This window comes from Cinclus cinclus, chromosome 3 (genome assembly GCF_963662255.1).
Source record: "Cinclus cinclus chromosome 3, bCinCin1.1, whole genome shotgun sequence".
Taxonomy (NCBI): Eukaryota; Metazoa; Chordata; class Aves; order Passeriformes; family Cinclidae; genus Cinclus; species Cinclus cinclus.
Window position 1 is genome coordinate 91,769,699 of NC_085048.1, and position 18,316 is coordinate 91,788,014.

Below are 18,316 nucleotides of genomic sequence, written 5' to 3' on the forward strand. Positions count from 1 at the left end.
TTTCAACACAAAACCTACTTTAGATGTCACAGAGATGACTTTGTGACTGCAACAAGGACCAGATGCCTGTGAGCAGTTCCGAGACTTGTCCAGACCTTGAGAATTTTTCCATTGTAACTCTGGAAAACAACTCAGCTTTTTCTCCTAATTACAGTTTCGGTCCTTTTCTGATAAAGCATCTACATTGATACTACTACCCTGAAGCTATAAAGAGCATTTTTTTCCACTGTTGTGCATCTGTAAGATTTTTTTTTTTTTTTTTTTTAGCTAAGTATGTATGTGAATATATATATAACTAAAAAACAAAAGTTTGCAAGAAGTCAGAGATTTCAAGTTTGGTTGCGGTACTATGAACAAATGATGTACTTTGAAAGATCAGAAAAATCTTTGAAACACCATTTTTTTACAATTCTCATAAGAAAAAGAGAATATAAAAATCCTAAAAAAATAACATTCTGCTGCCTGACTAGATGCTAGACAAAGAAAATGCCATTACACTAGAAAGCTGAAAAATAGCCCTGAAGTAGAGGCATGACTTCAATCTTATTCAACTACTCAGCTTACAAGAAGAACAAAGATGTTGTTAGGAGTTGTTGGAAGAGGTGAAAGGAGAAGGTAACAAAAAAATGCAAAAATTCCTCTGCAAAAATTTCCTTCTTCAGTATAAAAGTTACAAGAAAAATACCAAGATCTAATGATTAAGAATGGAATATCAGAAACAGAACTTTTTAAATCAAGAATGATGTTACAGAGTAAACCTCTGAGAGGTGATCTTGAGATGGATTGGTTTTACATCAAAGAAAATTATTTTTTGCCTGATATATGGAAAATGAAATGCCCCAGAAGAAGGCACTTGAGTTTTGAGTGTAAAATGTTGCCAGTAATTAAAAATATATTGTTAAAGATAAATAATTACTACTACTACTAGTAGTAGTAGTATTTCCTCTCTATAATTGGAGGGTCTGTAAAGGATACAACAGAATATCTGAAAGAGTTTGAAATAGTACAGAGCATACCAATAGAAACCTTTTTTAAAATCTCCTACTTAAAGTCCCCTTCTTCTCCAGTCCTGAACATTGACCAGATATTTCAGCCAGGAAAACCCATTCCTTTATGAAATTATATGATTAAGTTTTTTGCATCTGATCAGTGCATTTATTCTAGGCAAAAATCACCAGAAACCTTTGAAATTGAAACTATTCGGAATGCTTGATTTCCCAAGGAAGATTGAATACAAACAAGGACAGCTGAATAGAGCCATCAGTATGCAGCAAAGGACACCTATTTCAAAGTAAATGACCTCTCCAACAATATTGTACAGTGTTCAGTCCATATCAGAAATTATTAAAAAAACACCACCTCACACCTGAAACACAAAATCTTAAAATTCTGCTAAATGTTGCTCTGTATCAGTATTGATACCAACAATAAATATGTTCAAGAGAAAAAATACTCTCAAGAAGTGAAAATGAAATTGGAAATAAAATCACAAAAGCATCCTGAAAAATTCCGAAGTCCAATGGAATCCTTCTACACTTTGATCAAATTCATTGACTACAAAAATCAAAGGATCACTTCCTAATCTGGAAAATTATAATACATACTCTCACAACACAGAAACTTGTAAAAATCCCCCTTTCTTTCAGAACAGCCTTCAGCATCTGCAGCCAGTCTGAAACCACTACCTTGTGTGCTCTGATGACTGAAGGAAATGAAATGGGCATATTTGTTCAAGTCATCTGGGAAACCATACAACTTGGTTAGTTCCAGAGTTCATAAATTTATGTCAGAATAAAAGGAACTGTAAAAGCACAAGTGAACCAATTTACCCTAAATGCAAATGGCAGTTTTGTTATTTGGTGTCAGAGTTACCATGAGCACAATGACAACCTGCCATAACACATTTTCATGTTCACTAAAGAACAAGGATTTAGTTGGTTAATATTCCCAGCAATACTCTTTTTCATAATTTACAACAACTAGATGCTGATAGGTTATTTAACATTTATGAAGTTAAGATGTAATCAGAAAAGCCCTGATTATCTTTACAAATAAAAAAGTTAAATTATTCCACTTTTTTTTTTTTTCTCTGAGACTTCATTTCACAGCAGGTGCACATTTTGCAATGGGACAAATCAATCAAAAGAAACCCTGGGTTTTTGTGGGCATATTTGGACAACATTTAATGGACAATTCTGTGCAAAACTTTGCAAATTAGGTTTGATGGCTCTGTGCACTTCAAAATTAGGCTAGGTCAAAAATAGAATTTGCAACACAAGATGGTTAAAACTGGGGGTAAAAAGCCACAGACTTACAGACTGGTCACCCAAAATCTGTTTGAAGTTACTAGCTGAAAATTTTTTTAATATGATGTGAAATCCAATCATAATTAAATCAAAATAATCAAACTTTTTCACTTACATGAAACAAATTCTGAAACAGGAATGTCTTTTAAAGTTATATTTTAATATTTAAATTCAAAATACAAAGCAATCTATTTGGCTTCCTGAGATAAACTATTTACATTGTGCTTCACATATCCAGATGTCTCAATCTGGTTGCATCAAAAGTGTTACCACCAAGACTCTGAAAACAGTAACAGCTGGAGATGCTGATTGTTTGCAAGATGCAGAACTTTGGATATTGAGCTTGAAGAGCTTGTCCTCCAATGAGATGGAGCAAACAATAATTTATTTAAAAAAGCAAAAATGAGAGAATGCGACACTGTCTTATCAAAAGTCCCATTTGCTAGACCACAAGAAACCAGGCTAGTTGGAGAAGCTGTGACAAATATGTGGTAGTCAAACACCATATTTGATCCTTAGAAAAATAAAGTAAGAATTCAGATTTTACAGAACTGTCATTGTAACTGATACGCAAACCTAGAGGTGGATAAAGTGAAATATTTTAATCCAGATGATAATTAACATATAAAGCAGGTATGCTCAGAGCAGAAGATGGAATCCTATTTTGAGTATGTTCAACTTACAGCTTACCACCAGAGCAACTGTAGACACCCAGAAGAATCAGGTCCCCAGTGAGGACCAGTGGGGTTGCCAATGACTTGGAATGCAGGATGGCTACCTGACTACCTATCAATAACATTTATGGATATACCCTGGGGAAATTATGCAGTGGGCTTTGTTTTCCATTCCGCTCTTCTGCTTCTATCCATGGCACTAATAGTTGTTCCATAATAATTGTAACATATCCTTCTGTAGCATATCAGTGAAATGTACCATACCTCTGAGGTCTGTGCACTGAGGCAATGCCATACAAGATAATGGAATACCTATTTCAGAAAATAAAGCCCTATTTTCCACAGTGAGTGAGGTGTGTCAAGTATTTTTTTTCTGAATCTGTCACTGTAAACACTACTGGGCCACCCTACTCTTTAGCTAAGTCAAGATTTTTGAAACACTATGTATCTATAAAGTCACAAGATTAAGATATATTACAGATGCTGAAACATTATAATTAAACCATCCAAAAGGAAGGTCTGTGTAATACGATGTGTCCATAATTAATCCTGAGGGTGATTACTTGATCCAAATTTATTACAGCAGATAAGACAGAATGCCAAAGCAGCCCTGATATCCACAGACAGGAAGACAGTATGAACAAGTACCTTGCCATCAAAACTTTGTAAGTTAAAAGCACTTTTTCTACCACTGAGTCTGTACCAGCGAAAAGAACAGTTTTGTCCAAGAGTGACTGCTAAGCCTAACAATCCTTTTAAGTAAAGGTGCATTTTAATTTTATAAGGAAAACCTATGTTGCCTCAACATAGCCTATTGTGAGGCAATTATTTATGCACAGAAAGGAAACAGATAAAAAAAAAAAGAGGAAAATAGTTATTCTATGTACATGGACATAAGTATAAGAAGCAGTAAACAACTTAGGCTATTCCTACAAAGCTGGGGATGTATGTGACCCCAGACACCTGTAGGATAGGATATGTTAATGGGATCTGGGCTATTCCAGGTCAGAACTTCCAAAATAAACCTTCACCTGCATCCTTTGTAGTCTGCAGGAAAAAAAAAACCAAAACTCCAGAACCACAGAGGACCTCAGACTGAGAACAAAACAGGATTATGAACTGTCAGTAATTAGTTTCCTAGCTTCTGCATAGAGCAGTGGTTCTGCCAACAGGCAGCATTGTTCAGTAACATTTCTCTGCTATTAGTACTCCCCATTCTTATAAGACCAGCTAGTGACCCCGAAGGGCTATAATAAAAGGAACAGCAAGATTTGCTTTCCTGTCTTAACTAGGAAGAAAATGAACTCTGCTCCAGCTGAAACCAGGACCATACCCAACAGAAGCACAGTATGAAAATCCCTTCTTCGTATTTAAAAACCTAAATTATTAGCTCCACAACAAGAAGGCAAAGAGCAAGGGGGTAAGTTATCAAACATCCATAGAAGTGAGATAAGTATTCAAGGTGTGTCCCAGTATCTGGAAAGAAGGACATGTTCCTTTCCCGTCTGTACAGAATAATTTCTACAGATGTATGACTACATCAACCCTGCATCTTCTGCAGATCTGTAATGTCCACCCTCATCCCTCTGCTTGTGTGGTTTTAGGAACAGATGGACCCTTGTATCCATAATCTTAATTGCAACATAACCAAACGTACTACACAGAGCCTGGTTCTCCTTGCAGGTTTGTAACCTACTGTGAGTAACAGGAATTTAAGCAGCTGGAAAAGGTCTAGAACAAGGACAAGGTTTTCTGGGAAACACCCCACTCTTCACAGCCTATACTATTCCAGTATATTCTTATATTTTAAATATATTTATAATGTTGCTGAATATTTTGTACCTTAAATTATATTTATTATCAAAACTATAATACTGCATGAGTCACTTTCTAATAAAACCAACTGTAGATTATATGCCATTTGAATTCACCTGCCTTCTGCAGGGTTCTAAATCCTTTCAGGCAGTAGGGGGAGAAGTTTAATTTAAGATTTTAATCTTTTTCATATATTATAGCATTTCTATAATGGATTTTGTGCTCCTGAAAACTAAAAGATTGACAGCTCAGGGTATTATAGATTTATTAATCATTGCTTAAATGGGTAGGGTGAGTGCTGCTTAGCACTGCCACAATACTTGCAATCCTAGTCTTGAAGGCAAAATACTTTTTCTAGGTGACTTTATTTTTAATGCCAATTGACCCTTGCTAAGCAAGGATAGAACATCTTAAATAATTAGGAAGAGGAGATATTAAAAACTCCCATGAATTCATTGATAAAACACTTATGGCTGTTATTGCAATATGCAAACAGCTGAAGTTTCTAAGAAAACTGACGTAATTTTAATTGAAAAAAACCCAGTATCTCCAAACTAGAAAACACCTTGTTGGAGGTGAACTACACCAAACAAAAGATTGTTCATTACGAGGCTCTCATTGTCCCAATAAATACAGTATATAATTCTTATAACATCACTAAAGTGCAACAATCACTTTAACTAAGATCTATATTGATGAAATATTGCATAGCCTCTCTTATAAAAAGATACTATAATTCAGTTAATTCCTTGCTACCCATCTTTATAGCAGGTGAAGGTCACCTGGTAGTGTTCAGGAGAAGAATAACTAGAGTAAAAAGACTTGTGGGCCTTTGCTGATCCCCCATACTGCAAGGTAACATATCCACATTACACTAAAGTGCTTGAGCAGAAAAAAATTACACAATCAGGTGAAAGCTAGCACAGGGTCTCTGTCACACAGCCTAAAAGATTTTCAGGTTTCCCTGGGGATAACACAGGTTAGTATGAACAGAAGAGAAAACTTAATGATTTTTGGGTTTTTTGTCATTAATATTTGCACTCCGTAATAGTTCCCAACACCAAAACATGCAGGATTTTGCTCAGCTAAACTTCACAATACCCATGGCAAGTATCTAGGTCAATATTATTAAACTAATATGTCTCTAGGACACAACAGCTTTGGACACTGGTTATTTAAATCACAAACACTAAAACCAAATATGAAGAATAAAAATATCAGAATGATTCAGCTGACTACATGGATATACTAATTTTTCAATCCTTTCATTTTGCTACAAAGTACTATACAGAAATACATTTTTACCTGGCACGTCCCAAGCTAGAAATATAGAATATGCATCAATTACTGTGACATTATATGGGACATGAATTTTCTCTGGTGTTCCTACTGGTGTTTGTATAACATATTTATCACTAGTGTTGCTGCCGCCCCAAGTGCTGGCTTCCAGCTGGTAAACATATCTGCACAAACACAAAAAGATCAGTAGACACTGCAGTTAGAAGCTTTAGGCATATCAGTAACAGAACATTTCCATTTGCACCAATTTAAAGTGAATACAATGTATATTACAAATACTGCATGAGTGAAGATTTTCGCATTTAAGTTTTCCTAAATGTGAGAAAAGTAACTTAGAATAATAAACATAGAACCTTAGATACCAACTAAAACGCTCGTACTAAATACTAATACTAAAATTCAAATTAGCTTACATAAGAAAGAGAAGTATTGATTCAAAAGGTGTCAAAACTATTTCAGAATAGCGTCTACAAAAATATCAGCAGTCACTTTTGAGCCTGTATGTTCAATATGCACTGGAACATTATATACCATGTGCACTGCTGTTTGTCATATAAAACCTGAAAATTTTCAGAGTATATTCTATGATGGAAAAATACCTACCATTGAGCTACCAACAAACCATCCAAGAAAGAAAAAATAAAAATAAAAAAAGAAAGAGCTTTGCTTCTTGGAATCAGAATGACCTATTCTCAAAAACAAAACAAAAAATAGAAGTCCTTTGAATAACATCTTTCTAATATTTGAAGGACTCCTAAAAGTAGTTACCAATTTTCAGTAATACAGTAATATTGTAAGAGAGTTTTCTTCTGTTCACAATGTTATAATTTGTACATTTCACTAACACAAATACCTATGCTTTTCAAGGCCTTTTACCTGTTACCAGAGCTCTTTAACATGCCTTACCTACTGTTAGGCTGCAGGTTAACATCTGTGAAATTCAGGTCTGTACTGCCACCCAGGAAAATCTGCTCTCCATCACGAAATAATCGATAATGAGTAATGAGTCCATTGGGTTCCTTTGGTTCACTCCAATACATTTCCACTTCTGTTGAGCTGACTATGATATGATGAGGTTTTGGCCATACCCCTATTAAAATCAAAATGACACTATTTTAATTTTATTACAGAAATTCAAAGGGTTTTTTTTTTTTAAATTTCCCATTCTCATGCTGTTTTTTTCAGCAAAGTAATGAAAACATGAAACAAGACCAGGGAGAATCACAGAATTTATCACATTTTCTGCATTTATCCTATAACAAATGCAACCAGTTAGACAAGGTAAAGATTAATGGAGAACGAGGCCAAAGGCTGCAGCCTTTATATGCCCAGTAGTCTCTGCTTATTAATTTGTGCTTTAAAATGTATTTGTCTTCTAATTCTAACTTCGTTAATGAAGCTATGGAACTCAGAGATTAACTTGGGGAAATTTTCACAAAAAGAAAGTAGAAATGCAGTACCAGGCAGTAAAGAAAATGTGGCAAGACACAAAAACTCCAAGAGAGACAGATTCTCTTGTGTAAATTTCTACATGATAGCTTGATGGATGGCAGTGGCATTGTGCACCTTGTTAATCGGTCAGAACATACATGCCCGTATGACCATCTCTTTGCAGTTCTATAAGAATGACTTTCTCCCTTACCATGAGGAGCAGCTTGTAAAGTTTGACCTGAAAGTGGTTGGCTGGAAGCACACCCAGCAGATGTGCATGCAATAAGCACAAAGCTGTAATTAGTGTATGGCTGAAGACCTAGAAAAAGCAAAGAGAGGTTAGGTTGAGATGTTGACATCAATCATTCCAAGAATAACATCTCTGCATAGAAAGTTACTAGACTTAAAGTTAACTTTTTAGCATTTTTGGCAAACATAAAGTATGAACTATTCTTATATTACCCCTGAACAATACTAAAATGGTGAATTCTCACTAATTTAGACATATATCCTCTAGTGATTTAAAAGGCCCAACAAAACAATTCAGACTGTCTGTCTTTGCTGCCATGGATCTGTGGGTATGCCTCATATATCTGAATCAGTTTTGAATCAAAAAACTTAGCAATGACACTTGCAATGCAGAAAAACACCTGAAAGCACAATTGCTTAGAGTTTTGGACTTGAAAAGACGAATAGTCCGTAATGTTTTGAAAATTTATTGCAAATACATTTGCAATAATAAGATAATAAAATACTCACTTGTACATTAATCCTTCTACCACATTGCAAACAAGTCTAAGGATACTCCTGGCACCTTCCCAATTTCTGCTTGTTTGTTTTGGTTTTTTTTTCATTTTCTCTCTATTTTTTTCCCCTATTTGATACAAGACTTTACAATACATGCTACCAAGCAGTTAGAAGCTGGACTGACAAGCAAGCACTCATTACAAGATATTAATTTTAGTTCCGTGTAATTTTAAATTCCTTTTTCAGCTCAAACCTTCTATGCTGGACATCCTTGAATGGGATAAAAAGAGAATATATTGCTTTGCCTTTTCCTTGGAAGTTTTCAAACATCCTTGTGCTGCATGTCGATGACTTCAGATTTGACATCAAATTGACAGTGGCTTAAGAATTTGACTTTAGGGATCTTCATAAAATTGCACTCATAATTTGGCTAAGATACTGAGCTTTTAGAATAGCCAATTCTGTGCACCCATTAAAGGCTTCTTGTAGTTCAATTGTTAAAGATGCAGACCACTGTGAGATCACCTTATAGCTCAGCTTGAACTGCTGATCAGCCTTCCTCACACAGCACCCTCCAGCCCACAACACAGCACCTTTGCTAAACTATCCTTTTGGATATTTATCAAAATTGATTTTTAAGATATCACCAGGCACAAACACTGAAAATCCCTTTCTCACCTTTTCAAGGACCCCCTTGTTAACACCTCATAATACATTAAATAAAGGTTCCTGCTCCTGAATGTAAAGGATACAGAAAGTACAACAAAAAGGAAATTATACACAGAATCTCTTTGAAAATATTAAAATTGCAAAACTAAACACTTAAAAACTAGGAAATACTAGTGCCAGGACATCGTACAATACAAACTGATCCCCTTTTGTTCACAGGCTTTGTGGCAGAGTCCTTTCTAAAACTGCCTCCAACGTGTGGCCTCTGGCCTGATCAATTGTAATTTGAGACTTTTCTTGTAGAGTCCACCCCTAGAGTGCTCAGGTGTTTTACTAACACCAACCTGCTGAGCATTCCAAATGTCTTAAAACACTACCAAAACAAAAAGTACCCCCCCGACCAACTCCATAAAAAAACACATAAATTCAAAAAAAAGTAAAAGAGAACGATTTCTCTCAGAATCAGGATGCCAACTCAAAGAGACAGAGAGAACCAAAAATTTCCTTGGAGCTACCAGGAAGCCATTTGGGATGCCCAGGACCTGGCTGTCAGACTACCTAGTGCTGTGTAAAACTTTATATATCCGAGCACAACAGGTGCCTTCAGCTGCATCTCTGAGAGCTCAGGAAATTCAGGTCTCAGGCAAGGTAATGAAAATGAAGAAGATGTGGTTGTGACAAACTGTGAAAGACTGGGGTGTGCCTTCCTCAGTACAAGAGCCTGAACAACTATTCAAGCCCTGGATGTCAGGTCCCTCCCTTTGGCAGTCCATGCCACCAGCCCCTCAATGACCCACGTTTGGTCTCTCTGGGCTGGCACTGTCCCAGTTGCCTCCAATGTTCCTCCCTCCTTGAAAGGGAATGTAGCTCTGGGCAGAAGCAGAATTAGGCCCATCTACATTGAGACTCCCAGAAGGAATTAATCCACTAAACACAGCCAAAGCTGAGGCAGCAATTATTTCTCCATACAGGAGCCTCATTTTATTCCTCCCTGGAAGAGGCACAGATTGTGGACTGAACGAGGCAGTAACCCTATGAACAAATGACTGTACTGCTGTGTAATGTAAATTGTTTGTGTGGAAGAGGCTGAATTAGGATTATACAGGTCAATTCATAGGCATTATACAGGTCAATTTTAAAGCTTGTGGCTTTGTGGTCTTAACAGTGTACTTTTGATGTAGCTCCTGTGTCTGAATGGAATTATTTCAAGAACAATGCAATTCTGTGGCAACAAAAGCCTGTGGAAGATCTTTGTTTATAAACAAATCTCTGCTTACACCCTACACCAAGATATTTTAATTAAAATGTATTACAAACAAATAGACTGCAAGAAGAAGCAGCAATTACATAGGAAAGTAAAATACTGAATGGAAGACATGCAGGCTGCTTTACAAACTGGACAAGTTGTGAAGTAGAGAAAATAAAGAGATGACTCAGAGGGACAACCCTTGCTGTAACCTAATAATGAACTGGAAGAGAAGAAAAATCATCTGAACACTGTGTATAAAAGTAAGGAGGGAGAAAATGACAGTTGCAGACTAGAGAGACGCAAAGGCATGGAGGAAAGCCAAGTATTTAACATTTCAGGATAGAAAAGATTACTGTGGCAACAAATTACTTGAATTCCCCTAAAGGGAGTCATGTTCACTTTTAAAGGAAACACGCATAATAAAGCAATACTCATTTACAACTACACTTAAAAGAGAAAAATGAACATTAAAAAAAAAGCACATGGTTTCACTAAATTTATTGTTGAAATTTTGATACCTGAAATTCTAGCCATATATGGAGCAGTAACAGCAGATTTTTTTACCTAGATTATTAAAGATTTGCATTAGATGCATTGTCTTATGTATGCTTTGGAAAGCTCTGTGCAAATCTATGTGTGTGATTGATAATAAAAATAACAAGTAAGATAATCTTGAAACATAAGCAGCATTTTGCTTTTCTAATGTCTCTACTTGATCGTTCACTAGAGGATATTTCTTTCCTCCTCTTTTTTGGTTTATTATTGTGGGGAATTTATTTTATTTTTTTTTAATCAACTTAAACAGTCTATTATATTGTTGCAGCATTTGTCATTTGCCAAAAGGCTGTGAAACAGTGCTTTTTTTTGTTTTTGTTTTTTTAAGAATGCATTGTTCTATTAGCTAAATCAATTCTTTGTAATACTGTTTGTCTCCATTTGTGGGTATGGCTCCAGCAAGGTCAGTAATTAGCTCCCAGGATAACACTCCTGGGCCCCACCATGGGAATTTTACTCAGGAGGATGTCAGATTGCTGACCACAGTCTCACACAACCCCTCCACCCCCAAGAGTTTCCTTCAGATAAATATTATTAATGATTCAGTGCTGCATATGGAGACAGACTTGACCAAAGACAGTGCTTTGGTATCTCTACAGATTTCATCGCCCTGAAATGGAGAATATGTTCAGATGGAAGAATTTCAAACTATTCGGCATGCATGCTGTTGTTTCTTTTACTAAAGAAAATATTAATTCTTTTCCGTGTTTTTGACCTAAAAATGATTGATCGTACAAATTGTTGATAAAGCCTCTTACTTGGGATATTAACTTTAGTGTATTACAAGGGGGCAGTTGAGAAGAAACCTTTTCTATAAATCCACCTGCTGCTGCTGAAGAGGGCACTCTTGGCTTTCTTTTACAATTCCCCTAATTATTTTCCTCAGTCTTACCCTCTGCCTGGCCCCACTGCAAAGCATTAGCAGGCCCATTTGTAAAGTAGTAGTAACACAAAGTGAAACAATGCCATAACTGTCATCCAAATTGTTCTGTACAGGGTACTGGAAGTGTTCAGTAATAAATGATATAAAAAGGTCTTTTATTGACAAGCTGCCATGTGCTGTTTGCATTAGAGAATATGAGAAGATGATGGCTGCTGCCCCTGGGTCCCAGTGGCATTCAACTCAGTGAGATAGCAGAAAATGCTTCAGTTTGCTTAAAGCATTGATAACACCTCTAAATAATTAACTGAGGACTTCCTGTCTTCAATTACTTAATGCTTTTTTTAACATCTTGAGAGGATTATAAGCAATTTATGGATTTCACATGATGAGCACATTCACCGCTATTCCCACAAAGCATTTGTGGGATCATGTTTCCAAAGCTTTGATGTAATTAAAAATAAGCAGCAAGACAATGGTGCCGTGGCAAGGTGCTCGCCTTCACGTCTGCCGTTTGCGAGACCTGAGATTCAAAGTCCCCACAAACACTAATGCTACAGCTTCATTAATGTTCAACTGTTGCTCAGGGAAAAGCAGGCAGTTTTGGAGAGGGAAATAACAAAGAAGAAAGAAAAAACAAGGATAATGGGAAAATCAGAACATACATCCACAGGGAATAAGACAAACAGTTCAAACATTCGAGATTATGTATGAAGTGAATTTGATTCTTTTATCGTATTCTTTTAATTTAGAGAGCAATAATTACCCACATTGCTAAATCACTTTCATGAGTTCCACATTATTACCCAAGGAAGCTCCTGAAGAAAACAGCAAAAGATTTGATTATGACTGTCAGGAAGAATGATCACTTATTTCATTCCTGGCTTAACATGGCTGCACTGGACAGTGGCTTAACAGAACAGGCACACAAAGCAAAAAAGATCCTTGTTTCTCAGGAATTAATTTAAGTTCCTCTCACTTCCAATTGGTAAGTATTGTTGGCATTAAAATGGAGATATAACTGCCTTGGAGGAGCATGGGAAATATTTTTATAGGGGTTTGATAAATCACTCCTTGTTGGAATGTTCCTTCTTTGCAGTGTAAACTTACAACAGCAATTCTAAAACATGTACCACCAACGCTGGCTAATATCTCATGTCCAGAAGCACTGAATATGGAGATAGGAGTAATACACTGTTGATGAATTTCACACTTGAGCATGATATTGTCAAAGAGGAACAGCAATCTTGCTCTTCTGTGAGTGACTACAGCAAAGACAAACTCTTTTGAAGCACTAAGGGATCCACCCAGGCTCAGAACTCATGCTTTAGAGGTATTTGAGAGTGCCATCTATGCTCCAGAAGATTTGTGTGCCCTACGTCAAATTCTGCTCTTTGGCTGGCTGTTATATGGTGTGTACAACATAGGAAATTTCCTACTTGTGGGGCAAAAATAAAAAAAAAAGAGGGAAAAGTTAATGCATTTGTGAGATATAAAAATTCAATGAGCAACCTGAGGTCAAAGAGTGTAAAAGAAGATATCCCATAATGCTTATGGTCCTGCTCTGTGTCCAACACAAGCATCTCCAAGAGGAATTTTACCTCAGAGTAACATTAAAAAAATAACTAAAAATTGAATATTGGAAATAATACATTTGATGTCTGAGCCAAGCTTTCCCCCAAAATCCCTGGAATAAAGGTTCTTTCATCAAGTATATAGAAAATGGCTATAAGCAATATATAATTTTATGAACAGAATTTGAGATCTTTCCTGTTTTGTCTTCCTTTACTTTTTATTATCTCAGATGTAAAGTACTGGATCCTTCTTGATCCTGCACTGCTACACATTCACAACTGCATTGCTGCACATCAGCCATGTTAAAAGAGAGTTTTGAATCTATATGAAGGGATGGCTGGCCTACACAGAATATCTAAGTCCTTGAGTACACTACAAAGCATGCATCTTCAGTCAAGCTGGATAGATTTATTTTAAAATTTTGAAATTAAATCTATTAATATTTTAACAAACAACCACTAGAAATGAAAGAGATTGGAAAAAAATAAATTTAAGATATGTAAAGCCATGATAAAGCATTCCAAACTGTGCACAGGACTGGGGATTTCAAAGTTACTGACAAGTGGCATTTTTAATATATTAATACTGTCTTATATATCTTAAGGACAGGACATTAGCCTGTCAAAGAGCTTTGCCTCCTTACCTGACACTGTGTGCTGCATTCTGCCTGCAGCATCAATGTATATAAGTCCTCTCCCCAGTTGACTGATCTGGTACTCTCTGATGATCCCATTTGGTTTCTTGGGTGCAACCCATCTTAAATGTAGCGCTGTGGAGTTGAGAGCACTGACTTCTGGTGGCTGAACACTCTCGGGGACTCCTTGGACAGTGACTGCAACTACCTGAAGACATATGAATTAAACAGCAATTTATAGTAATAGTACACTACATACCATGATCAATGAGAATGTCACTTTTGTTTTAAAATGTTGTTTGGGCTGGCATATCATTACCAAGGGGCTGGAGATGTAGTTACTTTTTTCCTCCTTTTTCACAATGAAATCTGACCTTGAATACATTACATAAGTCTGTGTCTCCAATTTATCACAACAGGTTCACCACGTTTTAGCTGCAGTGTATGGCACAGGGTGAAACAACAAAAACTGTATTGCTTGAAAACTCTTGATAACTCTCTTCCATATGGTTTGTCAGTGTCTCTGCATTTTAACTGCCTGATTTAATATATCTTAAGCACCAGTAAACATGGGGCTAAGCCTCCACATATCCCATGCAATCTGAACTCTATTGTAATAGCTATCTGCAACTCCATACTTCTGTAAGGATTTTGAAAGACAGGATAAGTTTGCACTTGTTAAGTTCTTTTTACTCAAAAAAAAAAGGGGGGGGGAAAAGGTAATTTCTATTTACACAGTTCCACCATCAGCTACAGAAGAGGCATTTCCAAATTACATTCATTTAATAAGGGAGTCAGACCATTTTCTCTTTGAGAATCACTTTTCTTTTTCTGTTATTACCATCATAAAGTATTTATATTATGCTGCAAATATATAAAATGTACCCTCTGTAATATATTGTCTTAGTGCATAGGTGGAATCAGTCCCCACTTGCAGACTTCAGTGTTTGCAACAGTAAACTCCTTAATCACAGGCAAGTGAAACAAGCAGGATTTATTATCAGGTCAGTGGTTGCCACAACTGAGCCTACATAGTTTCCAGACCACAGCTCTTTGTGCAGACAGAGGGCTATCCACCTATCTTCAACCCTCTGCACCAGTGTTTTTCATTTTAGACTTCTGGCTGAGATTTGCATGAATAAGAAAACCATTTAAACACCTGCAAACAAAAAAAAAATTAATGTTCAATCCCACAGATATAATAATTACAAAACATAGTCATTACTCCCCACCTCTGCCCCACAGACCTTACCCTTTTAGTCCTAGAAATTCATTTTCAAAGAGGCAAGAATAATATTTTGAAAAAGAGGTCACTTAAGAAATCATTTTTGCAAATGATGAATAAGGCAGGTACTTTGCAGAATAAAAACCAGAGCTGGTTAAATAGTAATGTTGGTGAAAGGTACCCATGATTCAAAGTGATACAAAAGGAAATGAAACTGTGAGTAAGGGAGGTAAGAGGTCCTGCTTGCTTAAAACTGAAGCTGAGGTAAGTTGCACACAAAGGGACAGTAAAGCCTGAAGCAGAAAGCCTGCAAAGAGAAATATAGTGAAAGGAGGCTTTTCCACTGGAGAGGAATTGTAAGGGGTTGGTTGAACAAATTGATAGACTATAACTAAAGCAGATAATCTAAGAAATAGCAAGGAAGAAGAGGCTATAGACCTCCTAGTGAGAAGCAAAAATTTAATTTCCAGGTTTAGAGAAGGTGCATCTTAATATTCCTTACTCTATTCTGCCATGTACAGCTTTCTCTTTAACAAACATCAGCTCCTACAGTGCAATTTCAGCTTTGCCAAGACTGAGATACTGCTTTCTTCCTCCGTTTGCTTGTATCAGCCTGGGGTTCCAAATATTCACCTGTCAGTAGCTGAATCCAATCAGATTATTGATGTTTTTTTTCCATTCACTCAGTAATCAGCGTGTCTTCAAATTACACCTTCCCAAAAGCATTTCAATGTTGCCACACTGGCTGATAAAATCCTGGCACCATGCTCCATGAAGCCCACTTCACTAACCTTGCTGCTGTCTGTGCAACCAGCAACAGTGCAGGCTCGCAGCTGGTAGGAATACTCCTGGTATGGCTGGACACCCCTGGTGTCTGTGAAGCTCCTTTCTGTTCCTCTAAAATGCTCGATTCCATTTCGGAGGATGATGTAATGAATGATAAGACCTATTGTAGAAAGAAAGTTTTCCCTTTTGTTAGCTGAGGGATCCTGTGTGATGGGATAATAACCTGCTCTGCATACAGAAAACATTCAGTGGAATATCTGCATGACCACAGTACCAGATAAACATTCTGATTAAATGCTAAATGTCAATTGCCAGCTGCATCTGCATCAGCATCCAAGTAGATCCCAGTTTTTACTGAGAGGTCTTCCAAGTTTCCTCACAGTTTGAAAATAGTAAGCCATATTTTCTGAAATAAACACAAGCACCACCAGCCCTACCCCCGGATTCCCAAATATTTTTTAAGATGATTGTAATTTTCTGATCATATTTGCACATTTGTAATTACAGCTGTTCTCAGAAGAGCACTTTTTAGTATGTGCTTTGTAAAGACATGCTAACTTGTCTTCAGTGAAGAAGACTCTCCTCTTAATTGAAATGAAAATTACCACTAACTAGAACAAAATCTTCTGGCAGAGTTTAGCAACACACGTATTTCAGTGGCAGGGGTTAATTAAGATATATCTTGTGATTTTGGAACACTGTCACAGGAATGATAGAAAAAAAACACTTTAAAAAAATGTATCAATACCATTTGGTTGAAGTGGCTCCTCCCAGTTCAGAAGAATCATGTCTTCCCGATTATTGACTTTGGCCCATTTTGGTTCACTCACACCCTGTGGCACATCTTGCTTAGTGACAGCTCTGCTAATTTCACTGAAACCTCTTCCATAGCTATTCCAAGCAGCCACCCTGTACTCGTATGTGACAAAAGGTTCAAGGTTCACATCTAGAAAAAGAAAATTACATATGGATCTTCTCAGTCTTATCAAAATACAAAATAACTTTTTTTCTCTGGGTTTACAGATAGAAATGGATGCTATTCGTTAGACAGGGCCATTACTTTCATCAACTTTATTGAAAGTAGGTTTAGACATTAGGTGCTCATTGAATTTCGTTCATTGCATACCCCTGAAGCTTCTGCCCCGATTCACAGATTCCTTCTTAAAAGAATTCTGCTTCACTACAATTCATAGTATCACAGAATGGCCTGGGTTGGAAGCAACTTTAAAAGTCACCTACTTCCACCCCCTCTGTCACGGGCAGAGACATCTTCCACTAGACCAGGTTGCTCAAAATCCATCCATCTGGCTTTGAGCAATTCCAGAGATGGGACAACCACAACTTATCAGAGCAACCTGTTCCAGTGCCTCATCACCCTCACAGTAAAGAATTTCTTCCTAATATATAATCTAAACCCTTTTTAGTTCAAAGTCATTCATCCTAGTTCTATCACTGTTTTCTCATGTTAAATGTCCCTCCCCAACTCTGTTGCAGACCTCCCTTTAGGCACTGGAAGGTGCTCTAAGGTCCCCCTTGAAACCAGGCTGAACAACACCAGCTGTCTCAGCCTGTCTACACAGGAGAGGTGCTCCACCCTCTGAGCATCTTCATTACCTCCTCTGGACTCACCCTAGAAAATCCATGTCCTTCTTCACACTGCCTCATATTTAATTAGGGTATCTGATAGCATTCAGGCCATCTTTTTCTCCAGAGCAAATTAACTATACTAGCAAATCAGCAGTCTGGTCTGCCACTTTTCCTTACCTGTAAATGAATACTGTGTTGGACCCCCTGTGTAGACAGCCTCCTCTTCTGTTGGACACACATCTGCTTCTACCTCTGTTTCTGTAGCACTCTGTGAGACTTTTATCCATGCACAGATATTCTCCTTAGGATCAAAGTCACACTTTCCACAATGTGCTGTTTCCTCCATAGATAAAGGGCAAAGGACATTAGCCTTGCATTCTTCTTGTACCTAAGGAATACACAGGCAAATTTAAATATATTTCCCATATCTTCCTTTCCCTATAAATGCTTCCATTAGTATGTCTCTATGCAACACAAAAACCACTCCACCACCTTGAGTACCTTGATATTTCTAGCATATGGGAGACCCTTTCAGGCTTTGGCCTATCTACTGTCTTTGACTATTAATGCTTTTATAATCTTTCCTAAAAGAAACAGGGGTTTTTTTTTAAGGGTCCTTGGATGAAAGCATCACAAATTTAATTACTGGAAGCACAAATGGCTGGATTTGTTGAAAACAGAAGAGTCTAGAATCAATGAAAACAGAATTTTATCCAAGAATTTGAACATTCTGTTCCTGCAAAGGCCAATATCCTGTGACAAATCAGTAGTAAATTCCCAGCCCCTCACAGCTTGCCAAGTACACAAGAGGGCTCTGTGGAAGTCCTTGGCAGCTTTTAAGGCTGAGAACTCTATCCATGGGCTATATAAATCATGTCTTCTGC

At 37.0% G+C, this 18,316-nt stretch overlaps 1 protein-coding gene across 1 annotated transcript in view; it reads right to left on the reverse strand.

Annotated features, from left to right (window-relative positions):
- Positions 1 to 18,316, reverse strand: part of USH2A (usherin) — a 374,892-nt gene that overhangs the window by 60,272 nt on the left and 296,304 nt on the right. The window contains exons 51-57 of the mRNA XM_062490428.1: positions 17,610 to 17,820; positions 16,594 to 16,791; positions 15,851 to 16,005; positions 13,844 to 14,042; positions 7,737 to 7,844; positions 7,001 to 7,184; positions 6,101 to 6,258 (exon numbers count right to left, since the gene is read on the reverse strand). Coding sequence (XP_062346412.1) covers positions 6,101 to 6,258; positions 7,001 to 7,184; positions 7,737 to 7,844; positions 13,844 to 14,042; positions 15,851 to 16,005; positions 16,594 to 16,791; positions 17,610 to 17,820 — 1,213 coding nt within the window. The remainder of the gene's footprint in view (positions 1 to 6,100; positions 6,259 to 7,000; positions 7,185 to 7,736; positions 7,845 to 13,843; positions 14,043 to 15,850; positions 16,006 to 16,593; positions 16,792 to 17,609; positions 17,821 to 18,316) is intronic.